At 46.7% G+C, this 16,410-nt stretch overlaps 1 protein-coding gene across 1 annotated transcript; it reads left to right on the forward strand.

Moving 5' to 3' along the window:
• Positions 1 to 4,050: 4,050 nt before the first annotated feature.
• Positions 4,051 to 15,820, forward strand: LOC125639049 (extracellular tyrosine-protein kinase PKDCC-like). The gene is made up of 7 exons (XM_048855486.2): positions 4,051 to 4,598; positions 5,618 to 5,740; positions 8,961 to 9,232; positions 10,451 to 10,530; positions 10,633 to 10,737; positions 12,455 to 12,631; positions 14,710 to 15,820. Exons 1-7 carry the CDS (start codon positions 4,068 to 4,070, stop codon positions 14,811 to 14,813), a joined length of 1,392 nt encoding a protein of 463 aa, XP_048711443.1. The 5' UTR covers positions 4,051 to 4,067; the 3' UTR covers positions 14,814 to 15,820.
• Positions 15,821 to 16,410: the final 590 nt, after the last annotated feature.

Raw genomic sequence — 16,410 nt, forward strand, 5'->3', positions numbered from 1 at the left:
AGCCCCCTAAATTTCACCCCTCTCAAGCTCTATCCCAATGGCTCAGGAAGAATCAACTCTGTTGCTGGCTGGGCTGTTTATTCAATCATCTGTGAAGTACAGGCTGAAGCTGAAGGGTTTGGCCCCGTCTGCATTGACATCGGCCCACCACCCATTTAGGAGGGAATCCATAGCCCGCAGTGGGAGACACCCAGTAGCAGAAATACTGCCCTGCCCTTGTGAGGTGGTCTCATGTGTCCATGGAAGCATGGGTGTGTCCTTGTGTCTGTATTGGCAAGCACTGGAAGGTTGCATGCCCAACTCTCACCCTGCCATCTGGTCAGCCCCTTGGGTGGATGGACAGGCTCTTAGCAATTCATGACAACCCCTCAGCAGCTGCTGTAGACCTCATCACCATGCTGAGGGCATCCACCGTCTCCATCCAGCCAGTGTGCCAGTCTGTGCCCCTGGACCTGACACAGACCTCTGCCATTGGTTCCTTTGGACTTTCAATATATTTGTAGCAACCCATCTGTAACTCACTCAGATACTTTGTTTTCCTCCTCCTGGCCCAGTCAGGAATAGGGCTCCAACATTTTCCCCTGAGAGGAAAGGGGAGAGATAATGGTCCCATGATTCCTGCTCCATTGGTATTGGTCACAGAGTTTCCCCAATTCACATTTAACTGGTGTCTATTCCTTTCACCTCAGGCTACTAAGGGGACTATGTCACAACAGGGCTGCATCTGTGATCACCCCCTCATGGGCATTCTCCTTGAGTTTTCTTCCTGTTCTTTTTCTCAGCGCTGCTCCAGCGCTCTCTCCTCTCTCTGGTGTCGGAACTGCTGCTGCACTGGCTCATCCTGATCCACCTGTGGTGGCTTTTCTCTCTCCAGCTCCTCATGCCACTGTCCTTCACTCTCCTTCTCCTCTCTTAATCCCAAACATACTCTCCTCTCCGTAAGGCTGCAGCTCTAAAATTGAGTGTGCCACACAGTTAGGACTCTTGGGTTCTGGCTCCAGCTCTCCCACTGACTTGGTAGCTAGCCTGGGAACCAGGGTTAATCAGTCTGCCTGGCTGGCTGTGCCTTATTTTATAAAAAACTTGATTCTGAATCTTTCCAAACAAATTTTATTGGACCAAATCAGAGCTAAATGCCTTGTCCCCTTTCCAGTCCTCAGGAGGCTAAACTGTTGCAAGCCACAGGCAGGGAAGAAGAGACCGAGATGCCACCAATGCCCAGAGGCCCATCCAGTGTGTGGCAGGGAATTGATTAGGTGGAGTGTGTCCAGATGATCCCTGCTCCATGCTGCAGAGGAAGTCACTGTGGGATCTGTTGAGCTTTGCTGATGAGGTTTTTAATCTTTGGGCCGATCTACACTACAAATTTACATCCCCACAGCTGCACTGCAGGCCATTTGGTGATCAGGCTCTAAGCTGATGGGAGAGAGATCTCCCGTCGGCTTAATAACTCCATCTCCTGCTGACATAGTGCTGTGTACATGGAGGGTTAAGGTCGGTATAACTATGATGTAGTGTAAATCAAGCTTTTTTCTCTTCCCCATTCACTCCTCCTCTCTTCCTTTCACCTTCCATTTTATCCCCATGCTTCAATGTCCCCTCATCCTTCTTTTGTCTCCCTATTTAGCTAATTCCCTGCCAGCAAAACTCCACTCAAAGAATTAAAGAACAAGCATACCTGTCATGGCGCTTCATGATGTATTCAGACCATCCTCCTGCTTTCATGTTAATCCTACAAGTTTGTTACAGCTCTGGAACAAAACTCTTTACTAACTTCCTTAATGTATGAGTATGCCCTTAAAATGACATTGTTTAGAGGGCAAATTGTCTTAATAATATTTAAGACACATAGTGTCATGTTTTCATTAAAAAACGGTTAAAAATCATCCAGTTGGGTCACTGTAGATACATACTCAGGATTTCTATTTTATATTATATCACTGAACAGTTTCCAGAAGCTAAAACAGGCTTTTAGATCAGTCATTTGTAAATGCAAGTTCCATTTTTAAATCTGTGTTTATGTTTTGAAGCTTTACATCTTAAGTATCTTGAACTGAAGTGTGTTTTCATTTGTGCTGGAGAAATATCAAATGCATTGTATAAACAGATTACAATATTTAAGACTTTATTTCTTATTACTGAAGTAACTTAATAGGAAAGAAAACACATTGCCATTGGGGGAAAAAAAAAACATTTTTCTACTGGAAATACGCTTTCAGGTGTCTTAGATCTGATAGGAAATCCATGTTGGTCAATCTATTCTAATATTTTCTTTCCAGTTATCACTTTAAAAGCTTTTTATCTTGCCTTTTTTTAAGCTAGTGCAAAATGAATTTGTTCTCTAATTTGTTAGTTATTCCACATTTTAGAAGAATGTTTGAGGGGAAACCCAACTACTTTAGACTTCATAACTTTTTAATGAGAAATGAGATATACAAATTAAGAGTACATATATTTGCTTGCTTATAATTTTCCAGAAGGTAATAGAAATGAAAATAAAAAAGTATGTGAGTGTTTGAGGGTGATTGGTGTGATATTGTAAGGACAATGATATTGAGCAAACATTCTGCATGAATTTTATTTACCAATTGAAGTTTTTAGTTCTTTTATTAAGGCTCCAAAACTCATTTCTAAGTTATTATCCTCCAAAAACCTAGACTATTCAGGTGTTTAAGTAGCCCCTGGAATCACAGTTAAAGTTGCCCCCCCCCCCCAAAATCTGAAATGACACCCCTGCAGAGCTGGCATCTGCTTTTCATTCCCTTGCTGGGCCAGGCAAGGGAGTGGGAATTTGAAGCACTCCTTTATGTGAATAGGGATGTCTCTTTTATCCTCCTCAGAGATCCTGATGAAACTTTCATGGAGACTCTGCAATCCTCTCCCAAAGGCTTCTAGGAATTGCAGCCTTATTTCTTCCTCCGCGATAGGGCACATTCTCATGCCACTCTGCTATGAATTCAGCTGGCACCATCGCAGCAAACTAGTGGGATAGAGGCCTGAGCAACTCTGAGCCCTGAGAGTTAAGGCTCTTGACTACCACTAACTTGTCTAAGGAGACAAGGTGGGTGAGGTAATATCTTTTATTGGACTGACTTCTGTTGGTGAGAAACAAGAAGTTGGCCCAATAAAAGATATTACCTCACCCACCTTGTCTATTTAATATACTGGGGCCCACAGACCTACAGCAACACTGCATACTGACTTCTCTAGTCATTTACGTCCACTGAAATACTGGGGTACTGTGACCAGTCACAGTCAGACCCACTATGTTTTCTCCATGCTGTGGCTACGAATTACTGAAAGCAGTGTAGTTGAAGCCAGAGGACCAAATTCACACCTAGTGTAATTCTCCTTTAACTGCAGTGCCATAGATTTGGCTCAGAACCTAAGTCCCCCATTACTGTAGTATCTGAGCACCCCACAGTCTTTGACGTGTTTATCCTCACAACAGCCTGCAAGGTAGGGAAGTGCTATTAGCCTCATTTTACAAAGAGACTCACATTTTAGAAGGTATGTAGGCACCTAACTCCCATTGATTTCAATCCGTTAGACGCCTGAATACCTGGGGCCTCCTGTGTCTAGCAAGCTAATCAGAGGGACCATTCTTCCTCTCAGCTCCGCCGCCCAGAGCAGCCCAAGTCTAACGGGCCAAATTCAGCGGCGGTGACAGTGCAGTGAAATCAGGGCCGGATCTCCCCCTCCCTGTCTCCCAAACTCAGTTTGCGGCGAACTGAAAGGGCCGGTTTAAAACACCGGGGCGACTCCGCAGCAGGAACGAGGAGCCTCCCTGGGCCGGGTGAGAGGCGGGGCTGGCTGCAGACGCGCACAGGCTCCGTGGGGCGGGCTGGGGGAGAGGGCAGCCGAGCAAAGGGGGAGCCGCTCCGAGGCGAGGCGCGGCGCGGCGGGCGGGAGCGGCCAGCTGCCCCCTAGGGAGCCGAGCCGGGGCTGGCCGCGGCGCGGCGCGGCGCTCCTGGGACTGGCGGACACGCCCCTCTGGGCTCGCCCCGTGCACCGGCAGGCAGAGCCGGCGGGGCCGCTGGGGAGCTGCCGCGCTCGGGCCGTCCCGCATGCGGGCAGCCAGGGGCAAGGAGGGCGCCAGCCTCGCCCGGCCCGGGGGGGCGGCGCTGCTGGGCATCCTGGCCGCCAGCGCCCTACTCGCCCTGGCCCTCCAGAGCTGCCCGGGCGCTGGCCCCTGCTGGGGGGCGAACGGGACGCGGGGCTGCCCCCGGCCTGCCAGGCGGCCTCCCCCGGCTCTGCTGGGCGAGCTGAGCCGGCGGCAGCGGGACCTGCGGCGCTTGGCCACCTCTGCCGGGCCCCCGGAGCGGGGGCTGAGCCGCGGCGGCCGCCTGGGCTGCGGGGACCTGAGCCGCGTAACCGGGCTGGGCGTCGTGGGCTCCGGCTTCACCAAGCTGGTGCAGCGAGCGGCGCTACCGGGGGCCGGAGCCATCGCCCTCAAGTCGGTGCACCGGGCCGGCGGCGACGTGAGCCGCTGCGTGCAGCGCTACGGGCATCCCGCCGGCTGCCGCAGGCTGGCCAGCTACAAGCTGCTCAAGGAGGTGACCCTGCTGCAGCGCCTCGACCACCCCGGCGTCGTCAAGGCAGGTGGAGGGACGGGGGAAGAGGGGGACACGGCGCTTCTGACCCCCCGCTGCTTGAATGCCGCGCGGCTGCCCCACTCGCCCACCTCCGCCGCTCCCAGCGCCCCGCGGCTACTGACCCCCCCGGCCCGGCCGCCTGCGGGAGACCCCGGGCAACTGCTGCGGCAGCGCCCGTTTGGGGGAGACGGTAGCGGGGCGAGTGCCCGACCTCCTTGGCTCACAGCCACTGCACACAGACACAGGCAGCTACGCCCTGCATTAGCCAGGTGTCCTCACGGACTGTCCCCGCTGTGCTACACCGCCCGGTACTTCTGTGCGTCCGGAGATGAGCGAAGGAAGGAGATCCCGGTCTTCCGAATAAAGCCAAGCTGATGGGGTTGGTTAGAGATGGGAACGGGGGGGGGGGGTGTTTACTACAGAGCCTCTTGCAAGGATGCGCCCAGAGCCACGTGCTTTGTAGAAAGCGAGTTCTTCAAATTCACATCCTGTAAACTAATCAGGGTCTCTTTCTGGGCTTGATGCCTGCTAATGATGCCATTAGCTGGGGGGAATCACACAGGCAGTTCACGCTGCTTTCTCGCTCAGCGAAACAGCTGCTGTTGGTCGGGGCAGCAAATAGAACTATGCATCAATGGGATGGTATCCCATTGCATTTGGAGAAGTGGGGTTTTTTTTATCCGGGAAAGCTTATGCCCAAATAAATCTGTTAGTCTTTAAGGTGCACGGGACTCCTTGTTGTTTTTGTGGATACAGACTAACACAGCTACCCCCTGATACTTGTGACGGTATCAGTGACTTCGAAACAGAGAGCAATTGAATTGTATTGTCTGTAGTACTACCGTATTTACATGGTGTCTGCCTGCTTTAAACAGAGTATAGGAGACTGAATGCCTTTTACTGTACTTGAATCCATATTCCCCAGAGGCCAAGCTGATCTGTCAATATTTATTCAGCCTTTTCCCTTGACATTTGTACTTGAGTATGCATCAGTATAACAATCTCTCCTTTTCTCTCTACAGTTGCATGGTCAGTGCTATGATAATAGCTTAGATCCTGAAATAAAGGTCACAGCTATGCTGGAGCTGGGATCCCCTCTGGAGATGATTCAGCTTCTGCAGACTCCCTGGGAAGAGAGATTTAAAGTAAGAAAACAAAACAAAGGCAGTTTTATCAGTAGCTTTTAGGTCTCAAACTGAGTAAATGCAAAGAGCCCGTGATGAGTGCTGGGGCTCACAGGATTGAGCTATTACCAACAGGAGAGTGAGTTTGTGTGTGTGTGTTTGGGGGGGGTGAGAAAACCTGGATTTGTGCTGGAAATGGCCCACCTTGATTTTCATACACATTGTAAGGAGAGTGGTCACTTTGGATAAGCTATTACCAGCAGGAAAGTGAGTTTGTGTGTGTGGTTTTGGAAGGGGGGGGGGTGAGAACCTGGATTTGTGCTGGAAATGGCCCACCTTGATTATCATACGCATTGTAAAGAGAGTGGTCACTTTGGATGGGCTATTACCAGCAGGAAAGTGAGTTTGGGGGGGCGGGGGGGGGGCGGAGGGTGAGAAAACCTGGATTTGTGCTGGAAATGGCCCAACTTGATTATCATACACATTGTAAGGAGAGTGATCACTTTAGATAAGCTATTACCAGCAGGAGAGTGGGGTGGGAGGAGGTATTGTTTCATGGTCTCTGTGTATATAATGTCTTCTGCAGTTTCCACAGTATGCATCCGATGAAGTGAGCTGTAGCTCACGAAAGCTTATGCTCAAATAAATTGGTTAGTCTCTAAGGTGCCACAAGTACTCCTTTTCTTTTTGAGGATTGTCGTGCTGACTTTCTGTATGTTCCTAAAATCTTCTTAAAATAATCTTGTTTTCACTCCTTTTAAAATACAGTAAATAATAGCCCCAGTCAGAGAGCAGGAGCTCCACTATTACTAGATATTCCTTTATTTCCCCCTCCGAAGCAATGTTACAACAGACCTAAAATTACAAAGTCTAAAGAATCCTGCCTAGAGATAGTATTGTGTTTGTCTGACTGGATGTCTGGTTCCTTCTGTTCTGCACGCCTTTGCAGAGAGGGTTTATTGATTTGTATAGGGAGGCCCATTATTGCAGTGGCATTATGTTCCGGTGGATGGAGCAAGGGACAGAGACTAGTTCTGTTCCAGGCTCTTCCACTGACTGACCTCCTACATGACCTTGGGCAAGTTACTTCACCCCTCTGCGCTTCTGTCTTTTCTCTTATCCTTTTTCTGTTTCTTATCCTTTTTGTAGATCAGGGGTGGGCAAACTTTGTGGCCCAAGGGCCACATCTGGGTATGGAAATTGTATGGCAGGGTGCAGGAGGGGGATCTGGGCTGGGACAGGGAGTTGGGGTGCAGGTGGGGGGGGTGAAGGCTCTGGGGTGCAGGAGGGTGGGACCGAGGGGTTTGGAGAGTGGGATGGGGATCAGGGCTGGGGCAGAGGGTCAGGGCAGCGGAGGGGGTCAGGACTGCCTGCCAATGGGAGCTGCGGGGGCTCTGCTTGGGGCGGGGGCAGTGTGTGGATCCCCTGTTCTCTTCCATGCGTAGAAGCCAGAGGGGGGACATGCTGCTGCTTCCGGGAGCCGCGTGGAGCCATGGCACACGTGGAGCTGGACAAGCCCCGGACCCTGCTCCCCGGCAGGAGCTCGAGGGCCGGATTTAAACATCTGAAGGGCCGGATATGGCCCCCGGGCCATAGTTTGCCCACCCCTGGTCTAGATTATAAGCTCTTCAGGGGACCATCTCTTACAGTGTGTTTGTCCAGTAGGGCTCTGATCTTGTTTGGGGCCTCTTGGTACTATTATCATACAAATAATAATAAATTGATGTCTCAGTCCGGTAGGTGAGAGGCCAAGTGAGGCTCTTTAGCTCTCCGTTAGCATAAATTACGTATGACATGGAAGTTATTTTTATTATTTGTATTACGGTAATGCCCTCAGAGGTCTTGGTCAGGGCCTCACTGTAATGGCTGCTGCTTATTTGCTTTACTGGAGAGAGGATGATGTTGAAGTTAAAGGAAGAACTACACTGCAATCAGTGAGAAATTCTTTGGTTAAAAAACCCTCAAACCATAAAACCCCCAAAAGCATGTGATCCACAAGGCTGAATGTGGCTACCACAGTCATAGCCACCAACAGACTAAGACATCCAAAACTCAGCATAGGGGCTTCATGGCAGGCTCCAGCAGAAGGAAAGGGCTCCCACACCCCTGCCCCAGCCCGGATCCCCCTCCAGCACCCCAAACCCCTCATTCCCGGCCCCACCCCAGAGCCTGCACCCCCAGCCAGAGCCCTCACCCCCTCCTGCACCCCTGCCCCAGCATGGATCCCCCTCCTGCACCCCGAACCCCTCATTCCTGGCTCCACCCCAGAGCCCATACCCCCAGCTGATGCCTTCACCTGCTCCCGCACCCCAATCCCCTGCCCCAGCTCACTGAAAATGAGCAAGTGAGTGAGGGTGGGGGAGAGTGAGCGACAGAGGGAGGGGGGATGGAGTGAGTGGGGGATGGAGCCTTGGAAAAGGGGTGGGGCGGGGCCTTGGAGCAGGAGTGGGGTAGGGGGCGGGGCAAGGGTGTTCAGTTTTGTGCAATTAAAAAGTTGGCAACCCTACCTGCACCCCGTCCAAACCTGAATGACTACACTGTAATTAAACAGCCCCTAAGCCCAAGTCAGCGGGCATGGGCCAGCTGTGGGTTTTTAATTGCAGTGTAGATATACCGTTAATGAACAAAACATTTAGTACAATAGTTTTACATAGGGAGTGCTGTTCCAGAACAGATAATTGGACCATCTGCGCTTATATCCTGACTATGGCAGTGGTCTATACTGATGGTCCCTGCCTGCTTTTATCCCATGATGCACCACACTAGGCACTGATCCTGTAAGCTGTTCTGAGTGAACCAACCCCTGAACTCATGTCGACTGAAGTACATGGGCTTCCATGTGGGTGCAGGAGTCCAAGTGCATGGAACAGTTGCAGGATCAGGGGCTAATTGTGTAATGCTGTACCAGGGTGGAAAACACCTTCCTGATCCCAGCTGGCAATCTACATATGGCCTGAAGCATGAAAGCTGATATTTTATCCCTTGTAGCTTTTTATCCTAGTGATGTAACTATAAAGGTTTCTTTTTGTGCGTATGCATATTTAACAAACATTGCTAAACTGTTTATGACAGTAAAATCCTCTGGCAATATTGACAATACAGCTTGTAACATACACATAATTTCCTCTTAATTACTGTACATTTCTTGTCTTTAATTTCATTGAATGCCTTTCCCCTTCTTCCAGTTTAATAGCTTTTTTTGGACTATGTTTCCCATGCGTATTCATCTCCTCTTTCTCAGATTTGCCTGAGTCTAGTGAAACTGCTGTTTTACCTGGCACATTCCCCTCTGGGTTCAGTAGTCCTCTTGGATTTCCAGCCAAGGCAGTTTGTTATGGTGGATGGAAACTTAAAAGTGACAGACATGGACGATGCCAGCACTGAGGAACTGTCATGCAAGGAAGATAATGACTGCACACTAGACTTCCCTGCAAAAAGCTTCATTCTCAAATGTACTGCAGCTGGGAAATGTGATGGACTAAATGAAAAGAAGAATCTTTTTAATGCATACCGGTATGTGCAATTATATAGAAAAATTTGGCAGATTTGATCATAATTTGCACAATACCATATAGTGAGCAGTATCCTGTACTTATTCTATGTAGTATACAGAGAGAGATTTATTAAGAATCTCTTTGTAGCAAATATTATTTTCCTTGTTAGCTAAGAATTGAAAACAGCGTAGTCATTGGCTAGTAAGAATGCAGACACCCCTCCTGCGCTGCCTCCCTCTATGATCACCAATAAACCTGCCCAAAAAACTTTCCACAGTGAACTTATTGTTTCCCAGAGGTCCCACGACAGCCTTGGAGATGGCAATCCTCTAACTATCCACAGCAGAGGCACTACAAGCTTCCCCACCAATGTGCCTCAGCTTGGTGGTACTGCAGGTGGAGTTTCCTCTGTATGAGAACAGTATAGTTTAGTCTCTTTGTCCCTTTTAACTCATGGCCCCTCGCTTGAGATGGGCAACAAAGGAGCGAAGAAGAAATAGAGATGGACATCTATTGGGAATTGAACTGAGACTGTCAAGTCACTTCACGTAGGCCACCAATCAGTCATCAAAAGACAGCGACTTCCTCTCTCCATTGATCTGGGCTAGATTTGAACAGATGACCTGGAGGTGAAAGTCTTGATCACCCATTATTATAATGTTCAGGGGTTTAAGAGGGAGACACTGTTATTGAGGGATCCTAATTTCACCCTAAAAGAAAATCATAGTCTTGCAATAATTACCCATCCCTTTTAGAGCAGCAGCTTTGTGGAGGGACTGGATGGTTCAAGGAATTAATAATGAGCTACCCTATCTTTCAGTTAATAATGGGCTGCCAAGCCTTGGTAGCACAAGGCCTTACAAGGTTGCCCTAGGTGAGAGAGCATACATGTCCTTTGTAGACTGGAAAGTCACTGCTTAAAGGTGAGCAAGGCAATATACATAGAAGCCTTGCAGGGGAATTTAGTGAAAGCTTCATTGCTTGAATCCTTTAAATCAGACTGAATAAAGCACTTGGCAGCATTATATGCCACAGGGACCAAGCTCTAAGAGGGACTGGCAACATGATCTATGAGAAGCCAGTTATGGTGCTCCAGCACCATAGTATTGGGCATTGTGTAACAACCTGAATAGAACAGAATCATCCTCCTGAGATGGACAGTGACAATTTAGAGAGGAGTAACTGTTGGCATATTGAGACCTCTCACTTCTAACAAGCCTGTGGGATTTCTTTGCAGGTATTTTTTCACGTATCTTTTGCCACACACTGCACCTTCTGCTTTGCGGCCCCTTCTGGGTGATATTCTGAATGGAACAGGTACAAGCTAATATTTAGACCCCATTGTCTTTTATGAGAAAACATTCTAAATGATATTTTATCAGGTTAATTACTTCTGTCATATTTTTCTTTTTAATGTAGGTGATTTACGATATGGAATAAATGAAACCTTAGGAGCTTTTGAAAAAGTTTTACATTTGTACAAGTCTGGGCTATATCTACAGAACAGGCTTCCTCTTTTAAAAGGTACATGGCTTTAGAGTCTTTAGATAATAGTTCAATGACTGCAGTGCAATCGGACTGTAAGAATCTTGTGGTTCCCAAATATGGCCAAATTCTGATCTCAGTTACGCTCATGCAGCCCCAGTGGACACAGTGGATGTACGTGAGGGCAGAATTTGGCACACTTAGGCCTAGTCTGCACTAGAAAAGGTTTACCAGTAAAACTATACAGGTATAGCTATACAATCAAGCCCTCCTAAAGTAGATGCTGCCACACCAGAAAAAAAGGTGAAATAAGCCATACCAGCTAAAGCATTTTTATGCCGGTATAACTGCATCTGCACTGGTGTTTTTTAAAATAGAAGTATCACCGAAACAATAAAGAATCACCCAAAATCACTCCCTAGTTGATATTGCTATACCAGCAAACGTTTCTAGTGTGGAGCTGGCCTTAGTATCTTTGTTTCTTTCTCTTTGGTGCAATCTTTGCTGTTTTTTCATGAGAGTTGCATGTGATTGCTTGTACTACATTGTACGTACCTTGCAGAACAATCTGGCTTGTGTGTGTGTGTGTGTGTGCACATGCGTGCGTGCTGCTTTAAGTACTCTACTCACAGTCCTTTCAACATGTGCATCAGTTTGTGTTTCAAGTGAATATATGTCCTGTTAATATCTTAAGTGGCCCTCCAGCTTTTTACTTCTGTGGACCAGTTGGTAGGAAAGATCCTCAGATGGCCTCCACTCTCTTTACCCACGGAGCCCTGTGATACTTTTATTTTTCTCCAGTTTCATTGTGCAACCTATCTGCTGCTTTGAGTCATTGATGGACCATGGATAATAGTTTGGGGCTTTGTTCATCTGTACAAAAGAAGGGAACCCTTTCCATGGTGGAGAAAAGTGGCTAATCATTCTTCCTTATGAAAAAGTTCATTCCTTGCTGCTTTGCGCACAAAAGGTGTTGTGGCCCTAGATTTCCTAAGTGTTCCCATGCAGACTTGGGATGGGCATGAATTGCAATATCCGTGGAGTGCCAGATTTACATCGACTCTGGAAATGGCATGCTTGCAAGCAGAGCATGTGCAAAAATGTAGGTGCACTCTTACACAGATGGGCCTGCATTTCTAACAGTCGTATTTTCTAACAATGTCTCTCCCTCAGTTTATCCATCAGTGTTCATTAGCAGTGTGCTAAAATTAGCGCCTCTGTCCTATTTTGCACCTCCACAAAGGGGCAGAAAGCTTAGCAGTGAGTGAGCGGTAGCCTTAAACATTGCCCGCTCTGTCATATCTTTCTGGGAGGCACTAGACAAATCTAGTGGTTAAAGCAGTGGGGGTTAAGTTAAAATGTATGTGTTCTGTGCTTGGCTCCTCCACTGGCTCAGTCTGAGCAGGCTACTGTAACTTCTCTATTTGAGCATAAGCTTTCGTGAGCTACAGCTCACTTCATCGTTGCATCCGATGAAGTGAGCTGTAGCTCACGAAAGCTCATGCTCAAATAAATTGGTTAGTCTCTAAGGTGCCACAAGTACTCCTTTTCTTTTTGCGAATACAGACTAACACGGCTGCTACTCTGAAATCTGTAACTTCTCTCTGTCTTATTTGAATGAAGGATGTCACGCAACGGCAAAGTATTAACTTTATGATGTAACCGTAACATACTGCAGGGTATCTTCCTTTTGGATTATATTAAAAGTTTCCTAAAGGCTGCTTCCCTATCTACTAGTTTTTATTCTGTTTCTCAGACTACATCACCCTAAAGGGATTCCGAACCATGGAAATGCAGGACTATAAATGCTGGCCCTCCTACAGCCATCTGGGATGTTTGCTCTCCATTCATAATGCAGAGGAAGCTGCAGCAATCTGTAACTCTCAACCACAGTGCCAAAGTTTTATTGTCACTCAACAGAGAACATGGACAGGTGAGATGACTTTATTTTATCGAAAATCCCAATAAAGATCTTTCAGTACAGATGGCCAGAGCTAGTTGTAAGTTGCTGGGACGTATGACAGAAAGCATGCACGAAGGAAGTCAAAAAGGTTCCCTTTAGATCCTGTGTTTAAAAAAGCATGATATTACACTTAGGAACTGGTATCATGTCCCACTGCATAAAGCTGCTGTTCTGTTTGATTTAATAGAAGCCATACCATGCTGGGTTCTGATCTGGTTAGATTTCACAATCCGTATAGGGTCTGGCCTGATCAGTACTGAGATAAGAGGTTGCTGTGCCATGAAAAATTCAGAGTGCTTAGGAAGTGGTGTGGGTGATTCAGGAGGTGGCTCTGTTCTCCAGGTCAGTACTGTGCCAGTGCCCCGGCATGGTGTTAGGTGGCACAGTTATCTTGGAAGAACCATCTCAAAGTATTGCCTAGGAGAGGCAGTGTGGCCTAGTGACTAGAGCACTGGACTGGGACTCAGAAGATTTGGGGTCTATTCCCAGTTCTGCTGCTAACCTACTGAGCAAGTCACTTCCCGGTCTGTGCCTCAGTTTCCCCATCTGTATAATGGGGATAATGATACTGCCCCTCTTTGAGATTTATGGAGGAAAAACACCATATAGAAACTTAATATAAGATAGGAAGCTACCTTTTGTGGTCATTAAAGATACCATATATCTTGCAAGAATAATGGGAGATTTTAGTGTCTGTGTCCATGTTTGGTTAATTACATTCTTCCTCAGTGAATTCCATCAGCATCTTCAACAGGATGTGATAATTTTCTTCACTTCCTCTGCTACAGTTTTGCATGGTGTTGGTATGCACTTTTAAATAGTTGCTATGATCCACCCCAGAGATAGCTGCACTTCAGTAGTAGGTGAGGCAATTGCTGTGGTATGTACTGTTTGTAAAAAGCTTTTGGGTCCTTTGAGGTGAAAGAAGAGATATAAAAGATATAAAAAGGCAGTTACTATCATTATACTCAAAAGAACCATAGTTTACAATAGTTTTGCTCCTTTTTATATCAAAATAAAGCCCCAGACCAATGAGTTTCACAAACATCCCTGTAATTAGCTCTAATTACAGCCTTTCATTGAAGCCAGCTTGTATGGTTTTAGAATTACACTGTAAATCCCCTCATTTAGCTGACACTTCAGCAAGTCTAAGCTATTACTTATAATGTGAATACTGAATAAGGTATATGAACATTAAACAGGCATTGTTACCATGGTGGTTATGATCATGTATCTTGTCTGTTGACATGATACATGGCTGCTCTTTGGTGTTTTGTATTAAAAAAATATTTAAATCGTACTCTATACGTTTGTATGAAAATTGTACACGGATAACTTTATTGTATAAGAGAGTATTCATGTGCTGACAAAACAATACGTCTGGCCTCTGGGCCAGTTTCACAGTAGCAATGGTTTATGCATGGGTATTGTATTCTGCATCTCTTCTAGGTTTTATAATGTAACAGATGTTCGTCACATGCTTCGTGTGCTATTAGAAGGTGCTCAGCTACTATGGTGATGAGCACGGTATAAACACCTATACAGAATGGAATAGAACATCCTCCCTGTGTCGCTGCATTCTGTTTCTGCAACAGGCTGACCTGTATCAAGGCCATTTCTGTCATCTCTTTTTATTCTCCTAAGCTTTTTCTTCCTCATATTTTGTAATAAGTCTTTGTTTCTGAGTGGCCAAAAAGGACAATTCTGTTACTTGTGGCCTGATTTTTCGGACATGCTGAAGGCCCAGATCTTGCATTCACATTAACTGGAGCTGCTGGTGTTTGGCAGTAACTTGTTAATGTAACTCTGTAATACAGATTAAGACATAAAGCCTATGGAGCCTGATCCTGCATTTCTTGTGTACTCCTACTGAAATTGGTGAGGATCGTGGATGCACAGGGAATGTAGGAAGGATGCCTCAAATGCACATAGCTGGTGTAAAAGGAACCCGCTTAGAGAGAACTTTATATATAAATCTTTCTTGGAATCTAAAGAACCAAGATGACCCATCTCCTCTGTTTAAACTTGCATTTTTATTTTCTTACCAGGACGCCCACTCGCCTCATTTCGAAGTTGCCTGACTGACTTAATACCAGACGTCAATGCGGTACTCTATATTAAACGATCTGCTCCCTCGAGGGAAAGACTTTAAAAAACAGTGAGAGCTCACATAAAGCAATTTGGGGAGGAGTCATTGGGGAGAACATCATCTACCAAAAGGAATGATACTTTTTATTTTGCTTTAGGATGTGATCTCCATGCTATCTTGGACTGAGTAAAATGGTGCTGTCTTTTTGATCAAAGCAGAGATTATTCGTAGCCAAATGCTCTGCTCTACACAACCCCACCTGGTTCTTAACCTCTTCCCAGACTCTGCTATTCCCTGTAAACATTTGCAGTTTTGGTTCAAATGTTGTTGCAATTTTCAGAACCTCATCTTGCTGCTTTCGGAACTTGTCAGCAAAGGAATAGAAATGGCCATGAGGGACTTGGCTGTAGTAGTCCTAGTTAGTTCATCTGTCTTTGAAAATCTATGAATAATGCACCTCTGAAGAACACACAACTCCCCAATGATGGGGCTGCCAAAAGGGATTTAGTAACATCATAAATGTAAAGAATCCATACATTAGTGATGAGGCCCAAGGTGCAGTGTTTGGATCCAGAGCCATGATTTTGGATCTGCCCATGGGGGTGGGAGGCAGGAGGTCAAGGTATGCAGTTCAGAATGCAGGGTTTGGGTTCAACCCACTGGGGGAAGGAGGTATCCAGTTCAGATCCAGGGTTTTGGTTCAGCCCGTAACAGGGCAGGGGAGTAGGTGTGCAGTTCAAATCCAGATCCAAAGTTTGGGGTGTTTGGATGCAGAGTTTGGGTTTGATGTGTGCATTTGAAAACACCAGTTCCCTTGTATCAACCTTGAAGGTTATCCAGTGTTACTTTCAATGAAAGAAATTCTGCTGAGCAAAATGTTCAAAATATTTGTCTGAAGTTCTATTCTGTATCCTAAAGAACTGCTATTCTCCTCTTGACAATGAGGTGAAGGGGGAGGGTGGTTTTATTGCTTTGATAATATATTGCATGGGCTCTCTGCGCACAGTTCCTCTGAAAAGGCTTCAGGATTTCTATGCATTTTAAACTGCAATAAATGGAGACGTACCTAACATTGTGTCTGGACAGGAATGACTGGGAGTACTGCACTACCTGTTCTTTTTTCCGGACCATTTTTGTGGTCCAATTCAGGAAAGCCAAGTCACAATGGGCCTTACCCCCCACCTGCAAAGGAACTTCCCTCAACTGAGAGCCTCAAGCACCGTGCATAGAGCGGGACCACGCAGGCTGTGTGCACTATGGAGTAGGCCTTCACGGTGGTTCTCTGCACTGCTGTGAAGAAGGTGAGTATATTTTGGACATGACCAGGGATTTCATGCCATCTAATGGTGAGTGTACAGGGAGCAATAAGACCATATTGGCTACTCAACCGCCATACTCTCATTACCCTGCAGTGGCCAGCTGTAGGCCACAAGGGGTATGGTTACACTGCAGTAAAACATCCAGGGTCGGCTGACGTCCGCTGATGCAGGCTGCGGTGCTATAAAATTGCAGTATAAGTTTCTCCAGCCCAAGCCCAAATGTCTCCAGTGCAAGGTTATAGCTCCATGAGACAGAGTCAGCTTACACAGGCCAGCTGCTGGTGTTTTATTGCAGTGTAGACGTACCTGATTGGGGTCTGGATACTCCAGAGTGAGATTCC

This window comes from Caretta caretta, chromosome 6 (assembly GCF_965140235.1).
Source record: "Caretta caretta isolate rCarCar2 chromosome 6, rCarCar1.hap1, whole genome shotgun sequence".
Classification (NCBI taxonomy): domain Eukaryota; kingdom Metazoa; phylum Chordata; order Testudines; family Cheloniidae; genus Caretta; species Caretta caretta.

Bases quoted from the DNA above. Each gene is read 5' to 3' on its own strand.
- LOC125639049 (XM_048855486.2), top strand. From the start codon at position 4,068: ATGCGGGCAGCCAGGGGCAAGGAGGGCGCCAGCCTCGCCCGGCCCGGG. The intron at 9,233-10,450 runs GTATGTGCAATT...ATTTCTTTGCAG, and splicing joins AATCTTTTTAATGCATACCG to GTATTTTTTCACGTATCTTT. The intron at 10,738-12,454 runs GTACATGGCTTT...TCTGTTTCTCAG, and splicing joins CAGGCTTCCTCTTTTAAAAG to ACTACATCACCCTAAAGGGA.